Source organism: Sciurus vulgaris (assembly GCF_902686455.1).
Source record: "Sciurus vulgaris genome assembly, chromosome: 2".
NCBI classification, from domain to species: Eukaryota; Metazoa; Chordata; class Mammalia; order Rodentia; family Sciuridae; genus Sciurus; species Sciurus vulgaris.
The window spans coordinates 4,303,630-4,328,218 of record NC_136462.1 but is presented as its reverse complement, the minus strand read 5'-3'; the positions used below and the strand labels follow the sequence as shown (position 1 = coordinate 4,328,218).

Genomic DNA, 24,589 nt, shown 5'->3' with positions numbered 1-24,589 from the left:
GTCTCTGCTCTGGAGGTCACCTAAGCCAGAGGGTGCCACCTTTGCACCACCCAACAAGAAAGCAAGAAACCTTCCCCTCAGATGCCTTTAAAAAGGGCCATTAGACTGTCCTTGGGGGCCGGGGTCAGGTGTGCACTGGGGAGTCGAGGGCCACAGCCCTGCCTGAAGGCTTTGATGGCCCCAGCAGGTGCCCACACCTTTGGGCTAGTGAAGTTCCAAAGAACCCAGTCTGCTCAGGCCCCAGAAACCACTCTGTGCCCCCGCAGCCACGGCCGTTCCCACGGTTCCTTATGCAAGGTGTTGAGGCCCAGGTGTTGCCTGCGTGCAAGGCTGGATGGGTAGGGTGCACAGTGACCACAGAGGAAGCAGAGGAAGTGGAACGGAGGACATTGGAAGCTCTGCATCCTCACCTCAGAAACTGACCACGGGGCGCCGCTGGTGAAGGGCAAGCACGGGGACTTTGTCCGCTGCCCAGTTTTGCTGGATTAATGTAAACTGCTTTGTTCGCAGGGCTTCTTGTCACCCCCACACCAGGCCAGTTCTCCAGGTGGAACTGTAGTGTAGCGACCCCACCGCGCTCGGGGCTGGAGGGACCGAGGACGACGGAGCCAGGAGCCACGCTGGAGCCACACCACGGTGGCCGGTCACAGGCAGGCAGGCAGACGTCCCCGAGGGCTGTGTGGACCAGTGACGTGGCGCCGCACCGCGTGCTCAGCTGCTCACCCAAGGAAGTTGTTTCCATGTGAAGCCGGTCCATTGGGGCTGCAGTAAAAATAAGAAATGGCATTTTCTTGCTTTTTACTCTAAAACTCCATGTAATGAAATCGCACACATATATATATAACATATACATATATACATAGTGTAAAATAAAATGCTTCTCGGACAGAGACCGCCTCATCCAGCTGTCAAAGTACGTCCCTCACTGGTTTTGCGCTGGTTTTTTATACCCTGGGTGGTCAGAAGACACCCTAGAGTGCACCGTGGGAAGTGTCTGCTCTCTGGTTTCAACATGTGATGCAGGAAGGTGGGTGCTGCAGTCACACTTTAAAATATTGTATGCACTCAAATAGTCTAATGCTGATAGACAAAGGCTTTGAGTGTGGTGGGTCCCTGGCCCTTCAGTCTGGAGGGAAGATGCCCTTTTTATGTGTTAGCATTTATTTTAATACTGTTGTTTTCTAGTGTGATCAACTCTGTATTTATGTGTGTAAATAATGTAATTCTGCAACTGGGGGAAATAGCTACTTCACTAGTAATTTTCATCATTTAAGAGTGATATTTCTAATTTACAAGAAACATTAATATTAAAATTATCTTGAATATACTATTGGTTTATCTTTTGTTAAATTTGCTCAATTTTTAGCATGATCTCTGCTGAGTGGCGGGCTGGTGTGCAGCCATTGTCCTTTGGAGTGCGACTCACTTGGAAGTGCTCTGGTTGTGCCCGTCAAGGCTCCCCATCCGCGGCATCACGGGCAGCTGCATGTGTGTAGAAAGTGGGTTCAGCACACGGGTCTTTTCTTAGGGTTGGAGCCCATCCCTTGTCCTTGAAAGCTGTGACCGCACATGACACAGTCTTTAAGGTGAGTGTGGAAGTGCTTCGTTAACTGTGCCATGACTGCTGCCGGAAGAACCCACAGGTGGCATTTCTAGATGTCTGGGACCAGCTCGGGCCAGGCCGCCTCTGCTGGCGACGCCGCCGGTTCTTAGACCTGCAGGGCAATGCTCAGATGCCAGCAGGACCGCTCTTTTTTTTTAAGTCATATTCAGCTGGATCTTTCGAAAGTTCTATTTGGTGAGATGAAGCCATAGAGTGTCTGGAACTCATTGCTCTGTCACATTCATTTGGGGAAATGCTGAGGGAGTTTGGGGCTTTCACCAGGTACTATACTTCTGTCTTACGTGCACACGGCCACAGGGGGACATCACTCCAACAGCTCACGCCAGCACAGGTCTTGCCGAGTTGTCGGTTCTTCTTGGTTCTTGAGCTGCCTGCACCCAAAGCTGCCACTGCCCAGGGGCCTCTGTTGGGGACTTGCCTGGGGGCCTGAGCCTTTGGGAGTACTGAGATTGGCTTCTTGAGTGAATCAGGATTCATAAAGCAGACATTAAGTGACTGCATCAGGGCTGTGGCTCGGTGGCAGAGCGTCTGGCTGGCACGGGTGAGGCACTGGATTCCATTCTCAGCATCACATACAAACAAAAAATAAAAGGTCCATCGATGGCTAAAAATATAAATTTTTCAAATGACCATATTAAAATCAAGTGCGAGCATATTTCATGTAGTTTGGTGTTTCTATCCAAGCACTGGCTAGAAAACCCAAGAGTCCGTGGTGCTGCAGGCGCTTGGAAGGAGCCGCCCTTGAGTCGAGTCTGGGAGTCCTCCTCTGACCATGCTGGGTCGCTGGTTCTGCTTCCTGTGTGTTAGGAAGTGACAGGTAGAAACTCACTTGACGTGGGGCAATAAGCAGGGTTGGGACAGATGGCCCAGTTGCGGAATCACAGCCTGAGTTGGCGTCACCATGGTGCGTGGGCCGGTGCGCCTCAGCCCAGCCTCTGCTGCCCTCTGTTGGGTTCTGATGAAGTGTGTGGTTGCCCAGCCGCACTGAAGCTGTCAGATGCGTCCCAGTTACTGTGGACGCCTCTGCTAGGAACAGATCTTTCTGGCTCTGTTCCTAAGATTGGTCCCTGGCCAGCTAGTCCACAATGGCTTCCAAGCTCTAACTGCCATCAACACATAGCAGGCCCTGGATGGACAGCATAGGCCAGCCTCAAGGTGGACCCCAGGACAGGGTCACTCAACTTGCCTGGTACAAATCGAGTCTGCTGCTCCCTCTGGCCTTACCCTTTCTCACAGGTGGTAAATGGGTGAATGTGGCACTGGGTACAAAGGAAGCTGGGGGGAGGTGGGCAGTACAGGGTGTGGCATCCAGCTCAAACCTAGCTGCCCCCATGCTGTGTTCAAGGGTGGCCTGGCAAGGACCAACCCAGTAGGCCTTCCCACAGCGGGCAGCAGAGCAGGAGACGGTGGGCATTCACATCTGCACTCTGTCTGCTCTGTGGGTGAGTTTGCAACACGAGGGACCATCAGCGTTTGAATCCTCAGCCTGGGACATTGGCACACTCACTCTGACCCAGCCCAGCATCTACAGGCCCCACTCCTCACTCTAAGATCTAAAGCGCACAGTGGGGCTCCACAGAGTCCTGCAAGGTGCATTCCGGACGGGTGATAGGGAGGAGGGTCATTCTGGAGTTCTGTGGCGACAGTGCAAGGTTGGGAAACTAATGACCGCTAAGCCAGACTTCACCACCTTTCCAATCTGGAAGTGGGCAGACACCCCACAGGACCCTGGTGGCAGGGTGAGGCGGCCTCCTGTGGGTCAGGGTGGGTGTGGCCCATGCCCTCAGCCCTGGTCAGCACGTGCCCATTGTAGGGCCAACAGGAACCACAAGGGCTGACACTTCCTGGCTGATGTGAGCTGCAAGGGACACGCAGGAGCCCAAGGCTGGCAAACAGGAGTGTCCTGTCCAAGTCCACGGGAAACGGGGCTTGATCTCAGGAGGCTGACGGGCACGGCCTGCCACGTGCAGAGCCAGGCCCCACGCTATTGCAGAGACCAGCTGGAAGCCAAGCGGTCCCCCTCCCGACCTGGCTTGTCTCAGCCCCAGCCCCGTCCTGCCTACCATGGGAGGAACAGCCGTGGGGACAGAGGGCACTTGGTCTTGGGCACCAGCATCTGCGAAAGGGCACAGAAACAAACTAGAGATTTTCCCTTCATGGTTCACATACTTAAGGGGTAACAATTCCTAGATGTACAAATACTTGTCCCTAGGTATGCCTAACCTAAAGACAGGACCACAGGGTGCCCGCGCTGCACCTCTCAGGACGTCTCCAGTGCCCACTGCCTCTGCCCATGCCTAGTGGGCTCCCTGCCTTGCAGCTCCCGCTCCTGTGCCAGCCAGCAGGACTCTGCGGAGCCACCAGGGTCCAGGCCTGCAGCAGAGGCCTCCCTCCCGTATCAGGACCCCCTCAGGGCACCCTGAAGGCTGTGGTGGGGTGGTAAGTTTCAAAGGAACCTTGTCCCACCCCTCCCCAAGGCAGTGTCGGTCACTGTCACCTGCCCAACGAGACATCCATGCCAAGATTCTTCACCCATGCTGCCCTTGCACTGCCAGCTCCTCTTCCCTGGGCCCTCTGCATGGCCCCACGTCCACCCTCCTACTTCCAGCCATCCTGGGGCCACTGGAGAGACGTGGAAGGCAGGAAGGGTCACAGATTTGCTTCAACAGAGGGGAAGAGGAGACAACAGTACCCTGGCAAACTGTTTTCTTTTTAATATTGTGAGTTTGAGAAACAAGAACGATCATTCAATTACTAGGTGACCTTCCAAGGCAGAAGGCTTCGCCGCAGTGGGGAGCAGCTCAGTGTGGAGTGCCTAGTGTGGGTGGGGCCCTGCTCTGTCCCCAGCACCCCGAGAACAAAACGGAGAGCAAAGGCTTGGTGCGGCTCTGCTCCTGCACCCAGCCACCAGCCAGCACCACCCTCTTCTGCCACGTTCCTGTCCCACTGCCATGGGGAGAGGGTTTAGCACCCCAGCAACCAGGCAGAGTGTCCCATGTGCCCAGGAGGACACCACTCACTGGAGCCAAAACAACACACCACTGGAGCTGGGGCTCTGCAGACCCTGTACCAGCGCACCCACCACGGCACCGCGCCCAGCTGAATCAAGGAGGGGCAGCGAGGGCACTGGCACAAGCTGTGCTTATCCTCAGCGCTTTCCTCAAGCAAAACAAGCTGCATCCATCTCCCCAAGGACGTCAGCTGCCCTGGTACCTGCAGGGGCTACAGCAGGAGCGGCCAGCAAGGACACGGACAGGTTCTGTACTGGCAGCTCACTCTTTAATAAAACTCAGGGTCTCAGCGTCCTCCGAGAGGGCGCCACGCTCCTCATCCACGGGAGCCCTTAGGCCCGGCCTCGCCACACATGATAGAGTCACGGTTTATCTTGTTTTGATTCACTTAAGAAGATGCAAAAATACTTCTTCCCGCATCCTCACGTCAGGAGCGCACAGGGCCCAGGAGGAGGCGCTTCCAAGGCGCTGGGCTCCACCCTGCAGCGCCGCTGCCCGGGGCGCAAGCCCGCGGAGCCCAGGCAACAGTCGGCACCGGGCGTCGGGAGCTGGCGCGGGCGAGCTCCGGGCTCCGTCCACCGTCCACCATCCTCGCAGCGCGCCCTGCTCTCTCCGAGGCAGCGCGCCGTCAGCACCCTCCGCCTCTCCGGTCGATGGTGGGCAGGCGGCAGGGTTTCAGGCTGGGCTTGATGTCCTTCTGCGCGTCCATCTGTTAGAGAAAGCCGGTGCTGAGTGGAGGTGGGCGGCGGGAGCAGCCCGCGGGAGCGGCAGGACGGCTACCTTCTTGCCGGCGCCGAGGCACCTCAGGGGCCTGGACATCGGGACTCTTCCGCTCGCCCCGGAGCCGAACACCGACTGCAGTGCGGGGCTGGAGTAGGACAGCGTGGTCACCCCTGGAAGCCGCAGTTTGGGCAGCTCCATCAGGCAGGCGGGTCCTCGCCTCTTGCCACGGTCCTCCTCCTGCCTCAGGGGCTGTTTCTTGAAACAGAACAGGGTCAGTTTCCCTCCGTGGGAACCAGGAAGGGCAAAGGCAGCCCTCCGATTCCACTTTGGTCTGATAAAACTTCCTGGCTGGAGCTGGGCCCTGTGGTTACAGGACGCCAGCAGACAAGGCCCCCCAGGGTCCGCTGGGGAGAGCACTGGCCACACGCCTCAGCCCTTGGACATGACCCTGGCCCACCCTCTGCAGCCGCTCCACTCAGTTCTGCTGACCCAGGGAGGCTGCTACCTGCCCTGAGAGTGGGACTGCCGCAGAACTTGGCCTCCTGCTCTACCTGGGAGGCGTGTGCCCACATCTGCCCCCACAGCTTCTGCAGTGTGAGCTTGGAATGGGGTCTACCTTTTTTAAGGATTGAAAGAAAACTCTGGTGGCCAGTTTCACTGGGACACATTCCCAGATGGCACAGGGGTCCTTGGCAGCAGCTCACAAGGCAGCAGGAGGTGGAGAACGCCAGGCACCTGTGGTCCCCACTCTGTCCTCCCAGACTTGGCACCACCTCTGCTGGCCCCTGAAGGTGGGCTTTGGGGGCCAGCTGGGAGCAGGGGCAGCTGGGCCAGCAGATCCAGGAGGAGTCGAGGTGGGGGCCCTGCCAGGTGCGGACCTGTCGCAGAGCTGCTGCACAACTGGACGCAGCGCCCTGGCTGCAGTCCACCTGTGCCTGCTGAAGCTCGCTGAGCGCCCACCAGTGCCAGGGTCTGCGAGCGACAGAGGGATGGTGACGGAGCTGCAGGAGGGCGCATCCCTAGCAGAGCTCGGGGCCAGCCCCAGGCTGTGAGCCTGCTGGGGCTCAGTGGGTGCCCGCAGTGCCCATGCCAGGATGCACAGGGCAGGCAGAAGGGAGGGCGAGAGGCTGCAACAGGCTGAGGACTCCCACCCATGGGAGGTGTGGTTTTCTGAGCCACTAGGTCATTCTGAGGGCACAACCAGGTGCGTCTGCTGAGGGTGCAGAGGGTCTGGCCTGCAATAGGACACCTGTGTGGGGTCAGGATAGCAGAGAAGTGCACGGGAGGGTCCCACGTCTGGGCCTGTACACACAGGTGCCAGCATGGGCCCTCAGCTAGCAGGCAGAAAGGGCCTGGGCAAGCAGAACCTGGGGCATGGTGTCCAGGCCTCAGCTGACATGGGACAGCCCTCCACAGATACAGGCCACCGGGGTGTGCAGTCCTGCTTACTGATTGCAGTCAGTACCTGCTTTCTGCCTTCCTTTGAGAATTGCCCGTTGAGACCAAATAGTTCGGGCACCACAGGGTGCTCTGGAAAGAAAGCTCTTCCGTGGCTGGCCAGGGCGTGCTTCTCGGCCACCCTGCAGAGGAGAAGAGAGTGGCCACACCCACGGAGGGCAGAGCACTGTTGTCTGCACATCTGCCATGAGAGCGGTCGCATGAACTACTAGGCAGTGCAACCAGAGGTGTGGAACCAGGTGACACTCAATGCCCACGCTAGATGCACACCAACTGAAGCAGGGCACTGCCTGCACAGTGGCCAGTCTCCCTACCTGCCCTCCTTGGGAAACATACTTCCCAAACAGGGTGGGAGTCATGGGAGGCACTGACCACTGCCAGACCAGAGCCCCCGTGGCCACACGGAGACCCAAGGAGGCCTACCTCTGCTCCTGGAAGTAGGGGTGCAGCAGGGCCTGGTGGGCGGCGATTCGCTCATCAGGATCATAAGCCACCATGGCGTGCAGGAGGGAGAGACATTGAGGGGACAAAGTGGTTGTCAGTTGAGGTATTCCTGATCCCTTTTTAAAAGGAAAATCAAAACTCATAGCTCTCGACCTGTATTAAAAGCCCAATGATAATAAAGGATCATGCCATTATTTGGAGCACTTGGTCAGTCATCCTGAGTCTAAGGTTCATGACCTACAGAAGGGGGCACACCACCCCGTCCAAACCACAGACATGCAATGTCAAGAGTGAACTGAAGCTGAGCCATAGGCCCTGGGGATCATGACGTGCTGCGGGTTCAACAACTGTGACAAATATCCCTCTCAGGAAGGATGTAGAAAGCGTAGGGCAGGGGGCTGGGCAGGTGAGCAAGGGGCCCATGGGAAATCTCTACTTTCTGCTCAATTTTGCAAAATCTAAAACAGATCTAAAAATATAAAGTCTGTTAAAAAGGAGTGTGTGTGGGGCCAGGGCTGTGGCTCAGTGGCAGAGCACTTGCCTAGCACGTGTGAGGCATTGGGTTCTCTCCTCAGCACCACATAAAAACAAATAAAATAAAGGTCCATCAACATCTAAAAAGAGGAGTGTGTGTGCAATCTGTTATGCTATAAATGTAAGAAAGTTATCTTTCCTCTAAAATATTAAAATCACCTTCCCACCTGAGAAGGACGAAATAAAGTTTAAAAATGGAAAAAGGCAGCATCTAGAATCGCTGTCCTCTCCTTACCTTCCTGGGGCCCAGGAGCTGTTGGCTGCTCTCCTCTGGCCCTCGGGGCCCCTCAGAAGCCCTAGCTCCCTGGCTGGGGCTTCACCTCTGAGCCCACAGAATCCCAGGGGGTCTGTGACGCCTTGTCTAGGAGCCAGTATCACCCCAGCACTGTGGGACGGCAGCAGAAAGCCTCCTTGTGCAGTCGGTACTTGGGGGACGCTCCTCCCCTAAGGGTGAATACTCGGGGGACAAGACCCACTCCCAGGCCCTCAGAGAAGCTGTGAGAACTCTGTGCAGTGCTTGAGGAAGAGCACCCTGTGAACCCCAAAAGACGCAGGCGGCCCCTTTTCAATGGCAGAGGGAGCCCAAGTGAGCGAGGGGTTGAGCCACCATGGCCCACTCAGGTGGGAGCAGGCCCCACTCACTGTTTGAACTTGGTGAGGGTCTTCTGAGCGGGGGTGCCGATGACATCGTGGATTTTTGAGATCTGGTCCAGTTCATTTGCTCCAGGGAAGAGAGGCTGCAGACTGCGGGGCAGGACAAGAGCACGGGGGTGGTGAGCACAGCCTCCTGGCCGGTCCCTCTGCAAACGTCCAGGATCAGTCCCCACGGCCATCCCTAGGGCTGGGAGACTCCATCCTGCCTGGAGGGTGGGCCTTCTCCACGGCCCAGGTGAGTTTCCCGAGAGGCAAAGAGACAGACCACACTCCAGCGTCTATGAGAAACGTGAGCGTCCTCACCAACTGCCACAGACAACTGTGGGGCCTGCTGCCAGCCGGCTGAGTGAGGCCAGTTCAGGACAGAGCGGGTCAGGTCTTATTGGCAAATGACTTCCAGGAACCCTTCTGGTTTCCAGAGCTTTACAGATTTTGGAGTTGGGAGTGAAAGATTTTACCCGTATAAACCAACTCAATTCATGTTACGTGCCACAAAGAAGAGCCTAAAACAGCTCTGCCAGGACTGGCTGAGCGCGTCAAGAGCAGCGTGTGCAGTGGAAACAGAGAAGAGGAACAGGGGCTCCACGGTGGCAGGGCGGAGGGTCCCAGCCCGGCGCAGGTTACCCACATCCCTTCTCCAATGCCCTCCTAACCAACCCGAGGGAGCAGAGAGCTGTGCTGGCTCAGGCTTCCATGCAGCCACCACACGGCTTTCTGAAGTAGCCAATCACTAGTGGGAGCGCTCTGCACTCAAAGGCGTGCCCTGAACTGCACATGTGCCCACCCTCCAAGGGCCGGGTGCCAGGACTGAACTCAGGGGCACTCGAGTTGCTTAGCACCACACCATTGCTGAGGCTGGCTTTGAACTCGCCATCCTCCTGCCTCAGCCTCCTGAGCCACTGGGATTTCAGCGTGGGCCATGGTGCCCAGCCTGCCCACATTTTTGCAGCGGTCAGTTGAACAGGTATGACAATGACACTGGGTCACAACTCTCACTAGAAGAGTCACGAGGAGAAAGAGGGAGCTGCCCACCCCTGTGGGCTTCTCTAAGCCTCTCCACTTGCCCAGCATGGACCAGCCCTCTGCCTGTCTCCCTGGCCCCTGCTCCTCTCGGAGATGAAGCCAAAGGCCAGAGCTGGGGGTGGGGAGGCCAGGGGACACAGTTGAGGCTGGGCTTCTGTGCCAGAGGAGCCTTGTCCTCACGCTCTGGCCAGAGCACCCTGCCACTGCGCACACCGCCATGGCGGTCCTGGGGGTGGATGAGCTCGGCTCCCCTCTGCTCCGGGAGGCCGGTCTGTCAGTCACTGCAGGATCAAGCCTGGAGGAGAGATCTGTCCTTAGGAGGGTGTGGGCTCCCCAGGAAGAGGAAGCAAGGAAAGGGACAATGGAAGCCCAGGAGGCTTTTGTTCTGCCCCACTGGGGATGGAACCAGGGGCTTGCCATTAGGCCAGCGCCTCCCACTGGGCCACATGCCACCCGCCTTGAAACATTCTGCTGAAATAAAACCTGGAGGTGCAGAGGCCACAGGACACCCTCTGGCCTGAGCCTCCTGTGCGTCTGGACTGCGACAAGGCGGGGCCCCATACCTGGCGATCTCATAGAACACGCAGCCAGCACTCCACAGGTCCATCTTGGACGTGTAGAAGCCGTCAGTGAGGAGACACTCCGGGGCTCGGTACCAGCGAGTGGAGATGTACTCTGTGTACGGCTGCTTGGAATAGACACTTCGGCAGGACCCAAAGTCCCCTAGCTTCAGGACATCCTGCTGCAAGCAGCAAAAGGCAGGAGGTGACACCTCCTTCTGCAGCAACTGTCACCCAAGCCATTTCCAACATTCAGGTACTAACAGAAAATTCCTAGCATTGAAACTACAGGAAAATACAAGTTACCACTTTGTAGGCAGTTGAATGTGCCTCTGGGGATGGGGACCTGGGGCTTCTTCCTGTGGAACGTCTGCAGACATTCTGGCAGACTTAGCACATGTCCCCCATGTCTCCAGAGTCCCCAGGTAAGTCATGCACATGAGCCACATGTCCCCTTGTACCACAGCTCCCAAAGCCACTGGCTCAGTTGGCTCGCCCTGCATGTGGGCTCTCATAGCCAAATGACTTCAGGGGACTCTCCTGACGGTGCATCAGAGAGACACTGAACTCAGGCTTGCAGGGGCTTCAGAGTGGGGGGCTCAAGGCTGGGCCCAGGCGCCACACTGACAGCTTGTGTCTGGGATGGCCATTTGGACGGAGTGACTGTGGTCACATTCTTCCAGCTGTACATACAGTCATGTTGGTGTCATTTGCTCAATAAGCCTTCTTTTCCAAATTGAGAGGGGAAAAGATCCTTAGGAAACCTGCTTCCTCGCTAGCTGAGATAAGCCCATCAGTGGAAAAGACTTCATCGTCTACCTTTATTCTGAAGTTGAGTGCCCATGTAGAAGTCCTTACCTTTATGAGTATGTTCTCTGGTTTCACATCTCTGTGAAATATCCCATTTCTGCATTTGGAATAAAAGGAATAGAATTGATCGCACCTGTCTTTCTTTTATGTACTGAAGAATTGACCCAGGGGCACTTTACCACTGAGCCACATCCCCAGCCCTTTTTGATCTTTATTTTTTTAATTCATTATTATTATATTTTGTTCTAATTAGTTTACTCTTTATTTTGAACAGGTGCTCACTTGGAGTTACTGAGGCTGGTCTCAAACTTACAATCCTCCTGCCTCAGCCTCCTGAGTTGCTGGGATTACAGGTGTGTGCCACCGCACCTGGCTTATTGCACCTTATTGATTCAAATTCTTGAAAGCAAATTGTATTTTTAGTGACTGTCAACACATTTACTCATCTGAGAGCTGCCCCATCTCCAAAAGCATACCTGTGCATGTGATCGAGGGATTTGCATAACTGGTACATATAGTGCATAATTTTTTTTTCTGACAATGGGTGTCTTCTCCCTGTGCAATCAAGGAAACAGGTAAATATGGTTACCAATGATACAGATTCCCTTTTAAAATATACAAAGTCCACTTTTATTTAATAATATGTGAAAAACCTAAGTTTCTGTGTGAAAACTAATCTCAGGTAGTTTTAGGAATACGAGGTGCACCTACAAACGACCGTCACTTAAAATCCTACACACTGGCATGATTTCATTTCAAATCACATAGAATATGCATTTCCTTTTCAGTTAGAACACCACTGAGAAACGGTCACAAGAACAAGGTCTAACGATCTTGGGTCTTCCAGGATTCTCCCCTTCACACTGCATTAGTTTTGAAAACTTGAAGAGTTGCTTGAAAACCCTGTGTCTTGCTGGGTGTGGCAGCGCATGCCTGTAATCTTCAGGAAACTGAGGCAGGAGGATCACAAGTTCAAGGCCAGCCTCGGCAACTTACGAGGCCTTAAGCAACTTAGCTCAGTGGTTAAGTGCCCCTGGGTTCCATCCTTGGTACCAAAAAGAAAAGAAAAAGAAAACTCCATGTCTTTGGCAAAATCCTGGCTAGGTAGAGATCTCCATTTTATTTTTTTATTTTGACACAGGGTCTATGTTGCCCAGTGTGGCCTTGAACTCCTGGGCTCAAGCCATCCTGCTACCTCAGCCCCCCGAGTAGCTGGGACGATAGGTGTGCAGGCATTGGAGGACAAGAGCACAGTCCAGCAGAAGTGCCACCAACTGCTTGGGATTCCACTGTGCACATTTCCCTCCCTCACAGAAGTACCACTGACTGGTGGCCCCAGAGCACATGGCCTTCTTGCAGGGTCTATCCTGTTGTGAAGCTCCCAACATGCCACCTCAGTACCACAGGGCTACTACTTCAGAGGAGGTCACAGTTCACTTGATGTGTTTTCAAGTTCCTACATTTTAAACTGGCAAAGTGACCCACTTCTCCTTCATGACCATGTGGCTGGCCCATTTGACACTGTTAGTCTCAAGTTTGCAATTTCTTTTCACAAGTAAATGTGATCTTTTTCTCTATATAGTTAAATAAGAATGTTTATAATATGCAAATAAGTAATTAAAACTGTAAAATATCTCAGTGTGATTAACTTTAATAATTTTTAATAATTTTAATAATTTTTTATGTAATATAATTTTTTTATCGTTTCATGTCACCTATTACCAGTTTCCTGGATTTAAAATAAAATCAATTAAAATTAAGACTTTGTTAGCTGTACTGAGCCGGAGGACTCTAGAATTTTATTAACAACATCCACATAAAGGTGGAAGGAAAGCAGTTTCCATTCTCCCTCAGAGCTGCTGAAGTCTGGCTCTGCGAGCCACTCCACAGCCTCATGCTGGCTGTCTCTTCCTGGAGAGTCAGCCTGACACTCCAAACTCCCTTTAGCCAGTCCCCTGTCTCGGGTTCTTGGACTCTACGGCACCCCAGCCACTCAGGGGACAGCACAGAATGCTGGCCACCTAGGCCTGCGGCAGAGGCACAGACGGCTGCTGGGCCTGTCCCGCTGGGGAACGGAGCCCCGACGCCCTTATAGCTCAGATTCACAAGTGGCTTCCCGTGCGCGCCCGAAGCTTGCCTGGTACCTGCTTTCCTGCTGCTCCACTTCCGAGATACCCTTCTCAACCATGCGCACACATCCAGACCTTGCCACACGACACTGGCTTCCCCAGGCATCTGAACTTAAACTTGGGAAAAGAGGAGAGGGCCTTCCTAGAGAAAGTCTCATCTCTCCAGTCTTCATGACCACCCAGGGCTCTTCTCAAAAGCAGACTCCAAGGCTCACACCCAGATCTAATAAATCGCAAGGAAGGGCCCAGGGCCCAGGAGTCTCTTTCTCAGCCCTAGGGCCAGGGGCAGCTCTCCCCCTCTGCCCACCTTAGGAAGGGTGTCCCCACAGGAGTGAGGCAGTGCAGAACAGTCAGCAGTCTGGACAATTGGAGTCCACACTCTCCAAGAACTGGGCTCACCACCACCCTCCAGTTTGTACAAACCCTGTGGGCCTAAGACTGTATCTAGTTCCCACCAGATTTTCAAACAGCCTGGAACAAACAAAATATAGTGCCATTAATAACTCACTCAGGAGTCCCTCAGGGATGCTGCAGGCCACGACACCTCCCATCTGCTGTAGCCATCCCAACCTTGGTAACTTTGGCAAGTTACTAAAAATCCTCACTAAGGAGGCTCCATGGAATGTCACATATTATCAGTAACATAAAAAAACTTCACATGGCACCAGCTGCAGGGAAATGGCCCTCATGCTGCTTCATGAAGAGCCAGCCCTGCCTGTCCCTGGCCAGAGCCTGGCTCTCCTCTCAGGTTCAGAGGTGCACGCTGGGCCCCAGCACAAAGGTGACGTCATGTCCATCGAGGCCCAGAGGCAGCACCCGTGGCATCTCTGTGTCCCTGCTATGCCCTCTGGAGATCCAAGGGGCCCCAGTGGCAGCACCACTCTGTGGGAGGAGTCAGAAGAACAGGCAGGGCCACACTCACAGAGCCTGGGCCCTGGTGGCCTTGCAGGCTCAAGGACAGGGTCTTCCCGTTCTGCAGTTTGAAACTGGGTCATCTTAGGTAAGTGAACTTGGAGAAGTTTCACCTTCTTTGAAATTCAGTTTCCGCACCTGGAAGCTAATGAGGAAGCCTGCCCACACACGCCCGCCTTCCTGAGCACGCTGGGGGCCCGGTGGGTTCCCTGACAGGCTGTGACCACAGCCTCGCGAAGCCCTGGGCAGAGGCTGGGGCCCCCGCCTGTCACTGTGACAGGGGACTGTGCTGCTTCCACCCGGCCAGCCTGGAGCCTGCTTTCCAGAAGCACCAGTTTGAAACCAACAGTCGGGTGTCCTCAGCCAAGGAGTGTCACCCCCGAGTGTCACTTCCCCACTGCTGGGTGGGGAAGGCAAACAAGCAAAGAAGCGACAGAGGCCGTGCCCTGTCCTGCTCCCGTTTTCCCTCCTATCCGTGCACCAAGTTATCCAAATGGTGTGCAAAGGACTCTTACAGGATAAAACTGAACTGCCTGGTGATAAAGCTTTGCGTTGTGGCTACACGGGGCTCTGGCCATCAGTGGGTCAGAGTTGATGAAATACAGAAAGTACAACTGAGCCAGTCCAGCAGCCTCACCGCAGGGCAGAGATGCTGCCTGGCAAGAGGCATGGGCGGCACTTACTCGGGAGACGAACTCGCTGCCACTCCTCCAGTCAAACCTGGCTTGTTCCATTTTCTCCTACTTGATTCATTCCCCCCATATCATGGACTCTCTCAGGATGCCGCCCACCACAGCCTCTGAAAAGCAACCCTAGCGGACAAGCCCAGCCCACGGGCCCAGCCAGCGGGCAATGACTGGTATTTCAGGGTCAGTCCATCACATTCCCTCTCCCCATTAAGACTGCTGCCAGGGGAGTCCTGGGGTCCAGGAGGCCAAGTCTGCCAAGGGAAGAGAGGAGGGGCCCCGGGGAGCCGAGGCAGGAACCTACAGTCAGTGTTGGGGCCTCAGCCATCAGGGCTCTCCTCAAGGCCTCGCTCAACTTCCTCCCCTGGAGGGCTCTCTCCTCATCAGTGTGAGCTCCACACAAGTCAGGCCTGGGTCTGTGGGTCCCACTGTATCCCACCTGCTAGAAGGTTTCAAGGCACTGACTGAGAGGCCTTCCCACCCTGCCTGACTCTACCGCCCTCCTGCAGGCTGGTGCTTCGCCCCCATCACCTCACCTCCTCTGACCCCTGCTGGACAGAGAAGACCCCCCACCTCATCTTCTCTACCCTCACTCTGCGCACAGCCACAGGCCTCCTGAATGACACCCATCCGAAGGGCGTCTCCATCTTCTGCTCTTGCTGGACCCAGACCCTGTACACCGGTGTGCACGGAAGTGGACAATTCCAGACTGGGACCACTCTCTCCCTTCCTTATCCCTCTTTACTCATATCTCCCTCTTTACTATTTAACTGCTGAATGATCTAATTTCTGAAAAGAGTAGAATTTAAGTCACACAAATTGCTATTCTGGTAGCAAAAGCTTTAGTGATCACTCGGCTTCCAATAGATCAGTGTTGTTGTCAGCAAGAGGAGACGAAGGGAAGAGCCTGTCCTGTGAGGCTCCCAGCAGGGGCAGCAGTGAGCTCAGGGTAGCAGTGCGATCATCAGGTCGAGGCTTCGGCAGACTTGGGCCTCAGTCCTGCCTCTGCCATCTGTAACGGCTTTATGTTATCACCGGATCCTCCAAGCCTCATTTCCTCAGCTGTAAAATGGGGCTGATAATAATAGTGCCAACCACAGAGGGGTGTCAAGAGGCATCTGTGAGGTGGTTAGGAAAACGCGCCCAGGACCAGCCCAACTCCAAGCCCCTCCTACCACCTACTAGGTAATAACCTTGGACCAACTTACTTCTTGCTCTGTGCCTCAGTTTCCTCATATTTAAATGGGGATAACAACATGCCCAATAGTTGCCCAACAGTTGCTGTGGAGGTAAGATGAGTCACTCCTATGAAGTGTTAAGAGCTGGAGCAACGTGAGCTGTAGCCCTGGTTTCACTAACCCTGTGACAGACTTTCCTCTGCCTGTTACCATTTTGCTGGCTGCCTCCTTAGTTCAGTGCACTGAGCAGCCTGGGCCCACAGGACACTGGCTGCACGTAGTAAAGCCGGCCCTTGTTCAACAGCCCCAGCTCCCGCTTGGCATCTGTCGCTCAGGGTGTCTCTCAGGAACTGAGAATGCATCCATCAAGAGATTAAGAGCTCTGCCCAAGACCCCGTGGAGGACAGAGCTCTCACCTGGTGGTTGCCAGCCAGCAACACGGCCCGTCTCCCACCACAAACCACACCTTTATACTTCTTGTGCTCCCTATATATCCCACTAGCTATTTCCTCTTAATCGGCTTCAAAATTACTAATTCTGGAGACCACACAGCTGAGCTATCTATCATGGCTTTGCTGTGGAGACACCTCTGACATGCAAGTCATGATAACGGTTGCCTAGGTTATGCTTCAGGGACCGAAGGCCATTTTGTCAAACCACTGACTCTTTGCTTGGGCCAGCACAGGTGTCCCAAGGGTGACCTCTGACATCAGGAAGCAAAAGGCTCCACCTGCAGATCATGGCAACACTGTTTTCTGAGTGTGTCCCATGAAGAGCCATGAAGGTTGGTTGAGCAAGCACGGACTGCCGATTATCACCTCCCATCCGCTCCCACACCCCAGGCCATGCTGCTTCTTCATCCCATGGTGCCCACAAACTGCACTCAGGAGGCGAACTTGGGGCTTGGATCTCCCCAATCCTCATGCTTGGCCATCTTGGGAATAAAGTCTTGTAAAACTCCTTGCTTTAGTGATCAGCCTACTGCGCAGCTAGAAACCAAAGGGGTCTGTTGAGTAACAATGTGAGGAATGAACAACTGTGGATCTGAAAGTCCATCTTCCACATTCTCTGCAGCTAGACACTGGGAAAAAAGGCTTTGATTTCTATAATTATACAATCCCTCAACCACTGGAAATTAAAGATATTTATTCTAAGCAAAGCTTTCTCAAATGTCTAAACATAGATCAACATGCTGAAAATTTTCCTTCCCCTTGTTTTTCTTTCTTTCTTTCTTTCTTTTTCTTTTTGGGGAAGTACCAGGGACTGAACTCAGGGGCATTTAACCACTGAGTCACATCCCCAGTCCTTTTTTGTATTTTATTTAGAGAGAAGGTCATGCTGTGTTGCTTAGGACCTCACTACGTTGCTGAGACTGGCTTTGAACCTGCAATCCTGCCTCAGCCTCCTGAGCCAAAGGGATTACAGGCATGTGCCACCGTGCCCGCTCCCCTTGAGTTTCACCATGCTCTAGGAAGCACCACAGGACTCCTAACACAGGACATGTCATCTTACACCGAGGGAATTGTACTAAACAAAGGAATGGATTACACAGGTTCTTTTTTTACTTTAGTTATAGGTAGCCACAATACCTTTATTTAATCTTTATGTGGTGCTGAGGATCAAAGACAGGGCCTCATGCCTGCTAAGCAAGCGCTCTACCAGTTAGCCACAAACCTAGCCTGTATACAGATTCTTTAAAAAGCAAAATGCGGGGCTGGAAGTGCAGCTCAGTGGCAGAGTGCTTGCCTAGCATGCATGAGGCCCTGGGTTCAATCCCCAGTACTGCAAAAAAAAGCAACGTTGGCTTACTGGTGTCAAAAAATAATAATAATAATATTGTAAAAAAAAAACTAATAAAATGTAGGGGTTGTTTCACTGGGTTGTAACTGACAACCAAGATCGACACACGCTGAGCATCAGTGTGAAGAATCAGACCACCCCACTATCCAGACCAGGCGGAAGGAGATGCTGGTTTAGGAGCATCCCCAGGTACGTGCTGCTCACTCCTCAGACAGGACGCCCCGACAGGTTCCTGAAACAGCGCCTGCTCATCTTGCCCCGGAGCAGTGTGCCCGCCTGCTCTCTCCAGGGCTTCCTGCCCACAGCTGGACTGTCACCAGCCACTTTCTCCTCCTGCTGGTGTGTCAAGGCCCAGAGGCTCCTTCTCTCCAGCAGCTCAGATTTGAGTGATTTTGACCAAAAAAACCAATGACTAAGTTTGTTAGAACTGTACTTAAAACAAGAATAAACAGATTGCTAAGTGAATAAATACACAAGGCTTGTAACCATATATTCCCAGATATGAGGCAATCTCCTCTTTTCCCAAAAAAATCCATACACTTTCTGACCAATTTATATACATGAACTTTTGTGGATGTAGAAAAACTTGCCCACTCATATTATTTGTTTTATTAGTAATTCATTACCACATAAATACTTAAAATCATAATAAAATGCAGTCAGTTCCGTGTATTTGTGGGTTCCATATCTATAGATTCAACCACCCATGGGTTGAAAATACATTTTTAAGAAAAATGCATCTGTAGGCTGGGTTCTGGCTCAGGGGTAGAGCAGTGACCTGGCACGTGTGAGGCACTGGGTTCCACCCTCAGCACCACATAAAAATAAATGCAATAATATAAAGGTATTGTGTCCATCTACAACTAAAAAAATTTAAAAAGAGAGAAAACAGCAGCTGTGCTCAGCAGGTAGACTTTTCCCCTTGTCACTGTCCCCTAAGTAATATGGTACAACAGCCACTTCCACAGCATTTACACTGCCTCTGGTCCTGTAAGTCACCTGGGGTGCAGTGACAGGAGGCATCCCCAGAGTCTGGAGTCAGTGCCCTGAGGCCACCAAGGGCAGCTGTATCTTCATGCTGACACAATGCTGCCTTTATCCTGCCCCTTCACAAAGACAGCTGCATCTGGACTCGTCACATGTGTCTTCAGCACCAGCCTGCCTCATCACAAAAGTAGCTTCTCAATCTTTTTCAGCCTGCCTAACCTGTCTGAGATGATATAGCTTTTAAATCACCTGTGATGTTCCCACTAAAATTCTATTCCATGTCATATGAAGAAACTCTTAGGACATCAGGGCAGCTGATTTTCTTCGCGTGGCCTCGGGTTCAGTGTGATCTGTACAGGACACTGGCTGTTGTTTTCTTGGTGATATACACCAGGTTCACCTGTCCTGACAGCCAGCAGACCCACGAGGTTGAGCCCCTGAGACATTTGTTCACCAGAGGCCAACCACCTGTCTCCTGCCTGCTGGCTCTCTAGCGTGCCTCAGCAAGCACCCGAGGCCAGCCCTGGCTGGGGTCAGCTCGGGCCAACAAGCTTCCCTAACAGTGCTTCACTGTTCAAAAGAAAGGAAACAGCGAGCAGCCCGGACACCAGTGACGTGCAAGCAGGAGGAGGCCCGCACGCCAGGGCTCTTCTGGGGAAGCTCTGCCACATGCTGAGGAGGAAGACAGGGAGAGGCACTCAGAGTGGGGTCCCCAGAGCTCCGCACCCCTCGAGGAAGGCACGAGCTGCGGTTCTCTGCTGCCTTCCGCACCAGCTAGTCCACATCTTGGGGTCACCCAAAGGCCTGGCTTCACTTCCCAGTGCAGCCACCTGTAGGAAGGCCTGCTCTGGCATCACCGCTGCACGGTGGCGACAAGGACTTTGAGAACAAGAGCAGAACACGGAGCTACAAACTTTAATGAGTATCGGAAGGTAGCTTTCGAAAGATTCTACATACCTCGTATTAGCTCATAAATATTCATGTCCATAAGTTCACATATTAGTGCAAGAGAACCAGATTTTCTGTCACTGAAGAAGAAAGCAGGCTTTAAATTTTTTTGTCTTAATCAGAAAATATAATCAAATATTTAATTCATTGTAAACATTTCTGGTAAACATAAGGCACTCCTACATCAGCCAGAGATAGCAGTATGACTATTAAAATAGTAGAGGTTTTGATTTTTCAATCAATATTTCAGCTAAAATTAATTTTAAATAACAGTAAAAACTTATTTTAAGCAAAAATTCTAAAAGCCGCTTTTAAAAAAAGAGGTATATCTTGAAAATATAAAATTAACCCAACAGAGAGATTGGTGAATTAGCTAAGCAAAACAATAAAAGAAAAATGAACTTAACTCATGCTCTATGACTGAATGTAGTTTTAATTAATTTTAAAGTAACTGAATGTACCTAACTTACTTACATGTAATGGGATAAATTACAACAGGAGAGAAAAAACCAAAAGCCACTCTCAGGGAAGAGTGAGAATCACATCTCACTCACACTCACGTGCTGTCCAGGCCTCAGACGGAGCCAACGAGCGTCTCCTGATTCCACTCAGGGCCTGAACAGGCAAGTCTGTGTGACACCAGGCCACCTGGCAGAGGTTCCAGGACAGTCTGGCCAGAGTGCTTTGTGAGGTGTGTGTGTGCACACGGTGCTGTGACTGTTTTGTGCAAACTGTGCTAAGAACGCTGTAGGCCAAGGGGCCACACACTATGTCAAGACCTGTTGTTTTGAGTTTACAACTGTTGCATCCTCTGATTAAAAGTCGCCAAGCTTTAACTGGCAGACTGGAGTTCCCAGGCCATCTTTATAGGCCCAGGTCCCTGCAGAGCCAGAGCAGGGCCAAAGACCACCTTCCCAGAGGGGCAAGGTCCTGCTGGCAGAGAAGGCCTCCTGGGCCCCGGTATACCCAGGGACAAGACATGCTCTGCCTTTTTGATTGGCGGGCAAACCTTATGAAAACTACTCTATGATTAAGACAAATGGAAATCCCCTGGAACAACATCAGGTATCATAAGAAAGACTGCAAGAGGCTGTGCGGAGACCATGGTTGGCAACAAGGTGAGAATGTGAAATGACATGGGCGGCAGGGCTGGCCTGGGAGGCGTCATTGGCACTTTAGGCTCAGAGGTCTAACCGAGCTTAGGAGCCAAACCTTGAATGCTGCATGCTGCCACAATATGAGGTCGCCCCCCTGAAGACACCTCCACGTGAGGGGTCAATACGCAATCGTCCAAACAGAAATGCAACATAAGGTGAAGTGAAAATTATTATTTTCTGAGTTACAAATACTAAGTCCACCATGGTTTTTTAAAAGGAGATTCAGTCAGTAACAAATTTTCGAATCTAGATGATTTTTCCAGCTGCAAGCGTACTCACAAAACCACTTCGTGCAGCGTGAGAATGTTCGGGTGTGGGTTCAGGCACCTCAGGGCGCGCACCTCTCGGAGCTTGTTCACCTGCTCAACGCTATTTGTGGGTAAAAACGGAGAACTGATTTACGATTTAGGCCAACTTTAAGATTAGAATTACTAAATAACATTTATTATCTACGTTCAAAATTTTAAAACTCACAAATATTTCAAGCAAGTCAATCAGATTGTACAGTTCCCATCAGAAACTGAAGTTAAGCATATTTCTCGATTATCTTATAAAAATCAAGGTTCTTACAGCTTAGGAAATACACGAAAAGTTTTCCCATCTGTTATCCTGAAAGATTCTTTTGTAGTTTCTTATACATATTAACATAAAAAAAGATATTAAATTTCCTGATTAAATTTATTGGCAAGATCTATTAATAATTAAAGTTGATAATTAAACTGCATTGTTCAGTTTATAGGGACTTTTCATACTATCTGAAAATATGCATTTCAAGGTTCCAGGAACAGACCCAGTCTGTGCCTTGTCTTTGATGAAGTTTGCACTTCTCGGCCATCTCTTCTGTCTGGTGACAGGTGTTATCCCTGCAGGTGTCTCACTGCAGGATCTTCTTTGTGAAGACTGCTCGGCCTGACACTAACCATACCCCAAATGTAAGTGCTAGGCCTGTGGCAGCTGTCCCTGCCCTCCAGGCACCCTTCCAGGGACATACCCCTCCTGGTGGGAAGTGGTTCACACCTGATGCACTGACTTGATGCTCTAGGGACTTCCATCTCAGATGCTCCAAAAGAACCAACTGTGGGAATACTCTTCTTTCCTTAACTGGCAAACTTCTGTTCCCCCAACTCTTAACATGGAAACCTCAGCATTTTCTTTGGTTATTCAGGGAATAGTTATACCCAACAGTACATTACTATAGTTTAATTTTTTTTTTTTTAATTTTCTTCTTAAATGAAAGGGTCTGTTGAGCTACTACAGATCTATTCAGAAAAAGGACAAGGTCCTGGTACAAGTTCCACACTACCAGCAGCAGGGTAGGTAGCAGTTGGGAAAGATCCTGGGTATAGCTGGGTTTTTCTGTTTTCGTTTTGTTTTCTTTTGGTGCTGGGAATTGAACCAAGGGGGGCTTCACCACTGAGCCACATCTCCAGTGCTTTTTATTTTTATTTTGAGACAGCATCTTGCTGGAACTTGTAATCCTCCTGCCTCAGCCTCCCAAGTGGCTGGGGTCACAGGTGTGCACCACCACATCTAGCACTTATTATATAGTTTTAAATCAATATGGCTGAATAGCAAACCATCTAGGGCACCAGCGCATGGAGGCCTGCAGCGACCTGCCAGCACCAGCTCAGCTGCCATTCAACATGGCCACTGGGGATGGGGATCCAAACTCACATGTAGTAAAGAACAGCTTCAATACACATGAAATAACTGATAAGAGTTGGAGATTTTAACACCCTCTCTCAAATGTGAGAAAACAAGCTTTCAAAATAACAGTGACCACATCCTGATAGCACTACTGACACATCTACCCAACATCTTTCAATGTCTAGGGAGCACTCACCCAGACAGGCAACAGAATGGATGGAGGGCTAAGCCTTGGTAAACTTCAAAAAACTGAAATGCGCACAACATGTTGGCTGGCCACGATGGAATTAAATTTAAATCGGCAATAGTAAACCATCTAGGAAAGACCCAAGTATTGGGGAATGGAACAATGCATTTGTAAAAGCAAGGCCCTAAGCAATTCAGTGAGACCCAGTCTTTAAATAAAATACAAAAAGGGTTGGGGATGTGTCTCAGTGGTTAAGTACCCCTGAGTCCAGTCCCCAATACCAAACAAACAAACAAAAAAAGGTAGAATAAGAACAGTAAAAGTCTAAATTAAGTAGAAGAAAAACAAGAAAGAACAGAAATCAGAAAACTGGAAAAGAGACAACAGAGAAAAGTAACAAAGCCCAAAGTTGGTTCTTTGAGAAGCTTGATAAAATTGATAAACCCCGGCAAGCACGCGGCAGGTAAAAAACGCAAAATGCTGTACACCCCTTTGCATGATCCCAGCAGCTCGGGAGGCTGAGGTAGGAGCATCACAAGTTCAAGGCCAGCCTCAACAACTTAGTGAGGCCCTGAGCAACTCAGTGAGAACCTGTCTCTACATAAATAAAAACGGTTGAGAATGAGGCTCAGTGGTTAAGCATCCCTGGGTTCAATCCATGGTACCAAAAAAAAAAAAAAAAAGATATGAATTCTCCCAGAAACTACAGATTTGACATAATCCATCCAAAATCTTAGTAGTTTTTATTCTGTATGGAATTGACAAGCTGGTTCTAAAGTTCTAAAATATTTATAGAAGTACAAGGATGCAGAGTAGGCAAAACAGCCTTAACAAAGAAAAACTAAGCTGGAAGATAAATATTACCTGACTTCAAAACATACTATTAAACTACCTGAATCAAAACAGTAAGGACTTGAAATGAGGGTAGTCAAAGAGGTCCATGAAAGAGAATAGAGTCCAAACAGACTTACACTTTTATAGTTAACTGACTTCTGACAGAACAGCCCAAAGGGGAGCATCTTTAACAAATGGTGCTGGAACACATGGATATCACTTGGGAAAAAAGGAGCCTTGACCTCCCCACCCCAAAACACACACGACAATTAATTTGAGATGGCTCAGGGGCCCAAATGTAAAAGTTAAAGCTACATTTTTAGAAGAAAATATAGTATTGTCCCAGCCTGCGGATAATTAAAGATGTCTAAGACTGAGAACAGAAAACAATAACCATAAAAAGGAGATAATTCCATAAACTGGGTTTAACATTAAAAATTTCAGAACATCAGCCAAGTGTGGTGGCCTCGCCTATGATCCCAGCTTCTCATGAGGCTGAGGCAAGAGGATCACAAGTTCAAGGACAGTCTTAGTAACTCAGAAAGACCCTGTCTCAAAATTAAAAATAAAAAAAGCTGGGGATAAGGCTCAGTGGTAGAGCACCCCTGGGTTCAATCTCTAGTACAAAAAAAAAAAAAAAAAAAAAAAAGAGAGAAAATCAGGACATCAAAAGATACAAAGATGGGCTGAGGACATAGCTCAGTTGGTAGAGTGCCTGCCTCGCAAGTACAAGGCCCTGGGTTCAATCCCCAGCACGGAAAAAAAAAAAAAAGATGAAAAGATACTGCAGACATCCCATCCTCTTCTCCTCCACCTTCCTCCTACCCTCCTGGCCTTCCCCACAGCCTTCCTCCTCCTTCCTGGCCCTCTCCCTTAGAAGGAGAGAAATCAGAGAAAACAGACCAGCAAACCACAGACATGTAGAAACGAACCCCAAAACATACCTATGGATGGATTTATACACAGAACATACAAAGGACTTCCTACAAACAACACAATAAAAAGACAAACAGCCCATTTTTAAAACAAGCAAAAAACCTGAACAGACACTTCAAAAAGGAAGACACATGAACAGCCAGTAGGCATATGAATCAGTGATCATCATCCTTGGCCATCAGGAGGTGGAGGCTAAAATCACGGGATAACATGGCACACAGGCCAGAATGGCTAATTTAAAAGGTTACCAACCCGAGGCTGGGCTGGGGCTCAGTGGCAAAGCACTTGCTTAGCACATGTGAGGCACTGGGTTCCATCCTTAGCACCACATAAAAATGAATAAATAA

The 24,589-nt window shown here is 51.2% G+C and overlaps 2 protein-coding genes across 8 annotated transcripts in view; one reads left to right on the top strand and one right to left on the bottom strand.

Annotated features, from left to right (window-relative positions):
* Nucleotides 1-888, top strand: part of WDR20 (WD repeat domain 20) — a 71,208-nt gene extending 70,320 nt beyond the window's left edge. Inside the window, 1 exon segment of the mRNA XM_079130097.1 lies at nt 511-888. Within this exon segment, the coding sequence (XP_078986223.1) occupies nt 511-564 (54 nt within the window). The 3' untranslated portion in view covers nt 565-888.
* Nucleotides 642-24,589, bottom strand: part of MOK (MOK protein kinase) — a 43,980-nt gene continuing 20,032 nt past the window's right edge. The window contains exons 3-12 of one of the 7 annotated variants that reach the window (XM_079130113.1): nt 20,918-21,007; nt 19,491-19,561; nt 11,318-11,396; nt 10,890-10,938; nt 10,035-10,213; nt 8,437-8,538; nt 7,240-7,413; nt 6,824-6,938; nt 5,416-5,503; nt 4,620-5,344 (exon numbers count right to left, since the gene is read on the bottom strand). In XM_079130113.1, coding sequence (XP_078986239.1) covers nt 5,058-5,344; nt 5,416-5,503; nt 6,824-6,938; nt 7,240-7,413; nt 8,437-8,538; nt 10,035-10,213; nt 10,890-10,938; nt 11,318-11,396; nt 19,491-19,561; nt 20,918-21,007 — 1,234 coding nt within the window. In that variant the 3' untranslated portion in view covers nt 4,620-5,057. Of the gene's footprint in view, nt 763-4,619; nt 5,345-5,415; nt 5,614-6,823; nt 6,939-7,239; nt 7,414-8,436; nt 8,539-10,034; nt 10,214-10,889; nt 10,939-11,317; nt 11,397-13,277; nt 14,041-19,490; nt 19,562-20,917; nt 21,008-24,589 lie in introns of those variants that run through there. The other 6 variants (XM_079130114.1, XM_079130115.1, XM_079130116.1 and 3 more) reach the window with 6 other exon arrangements.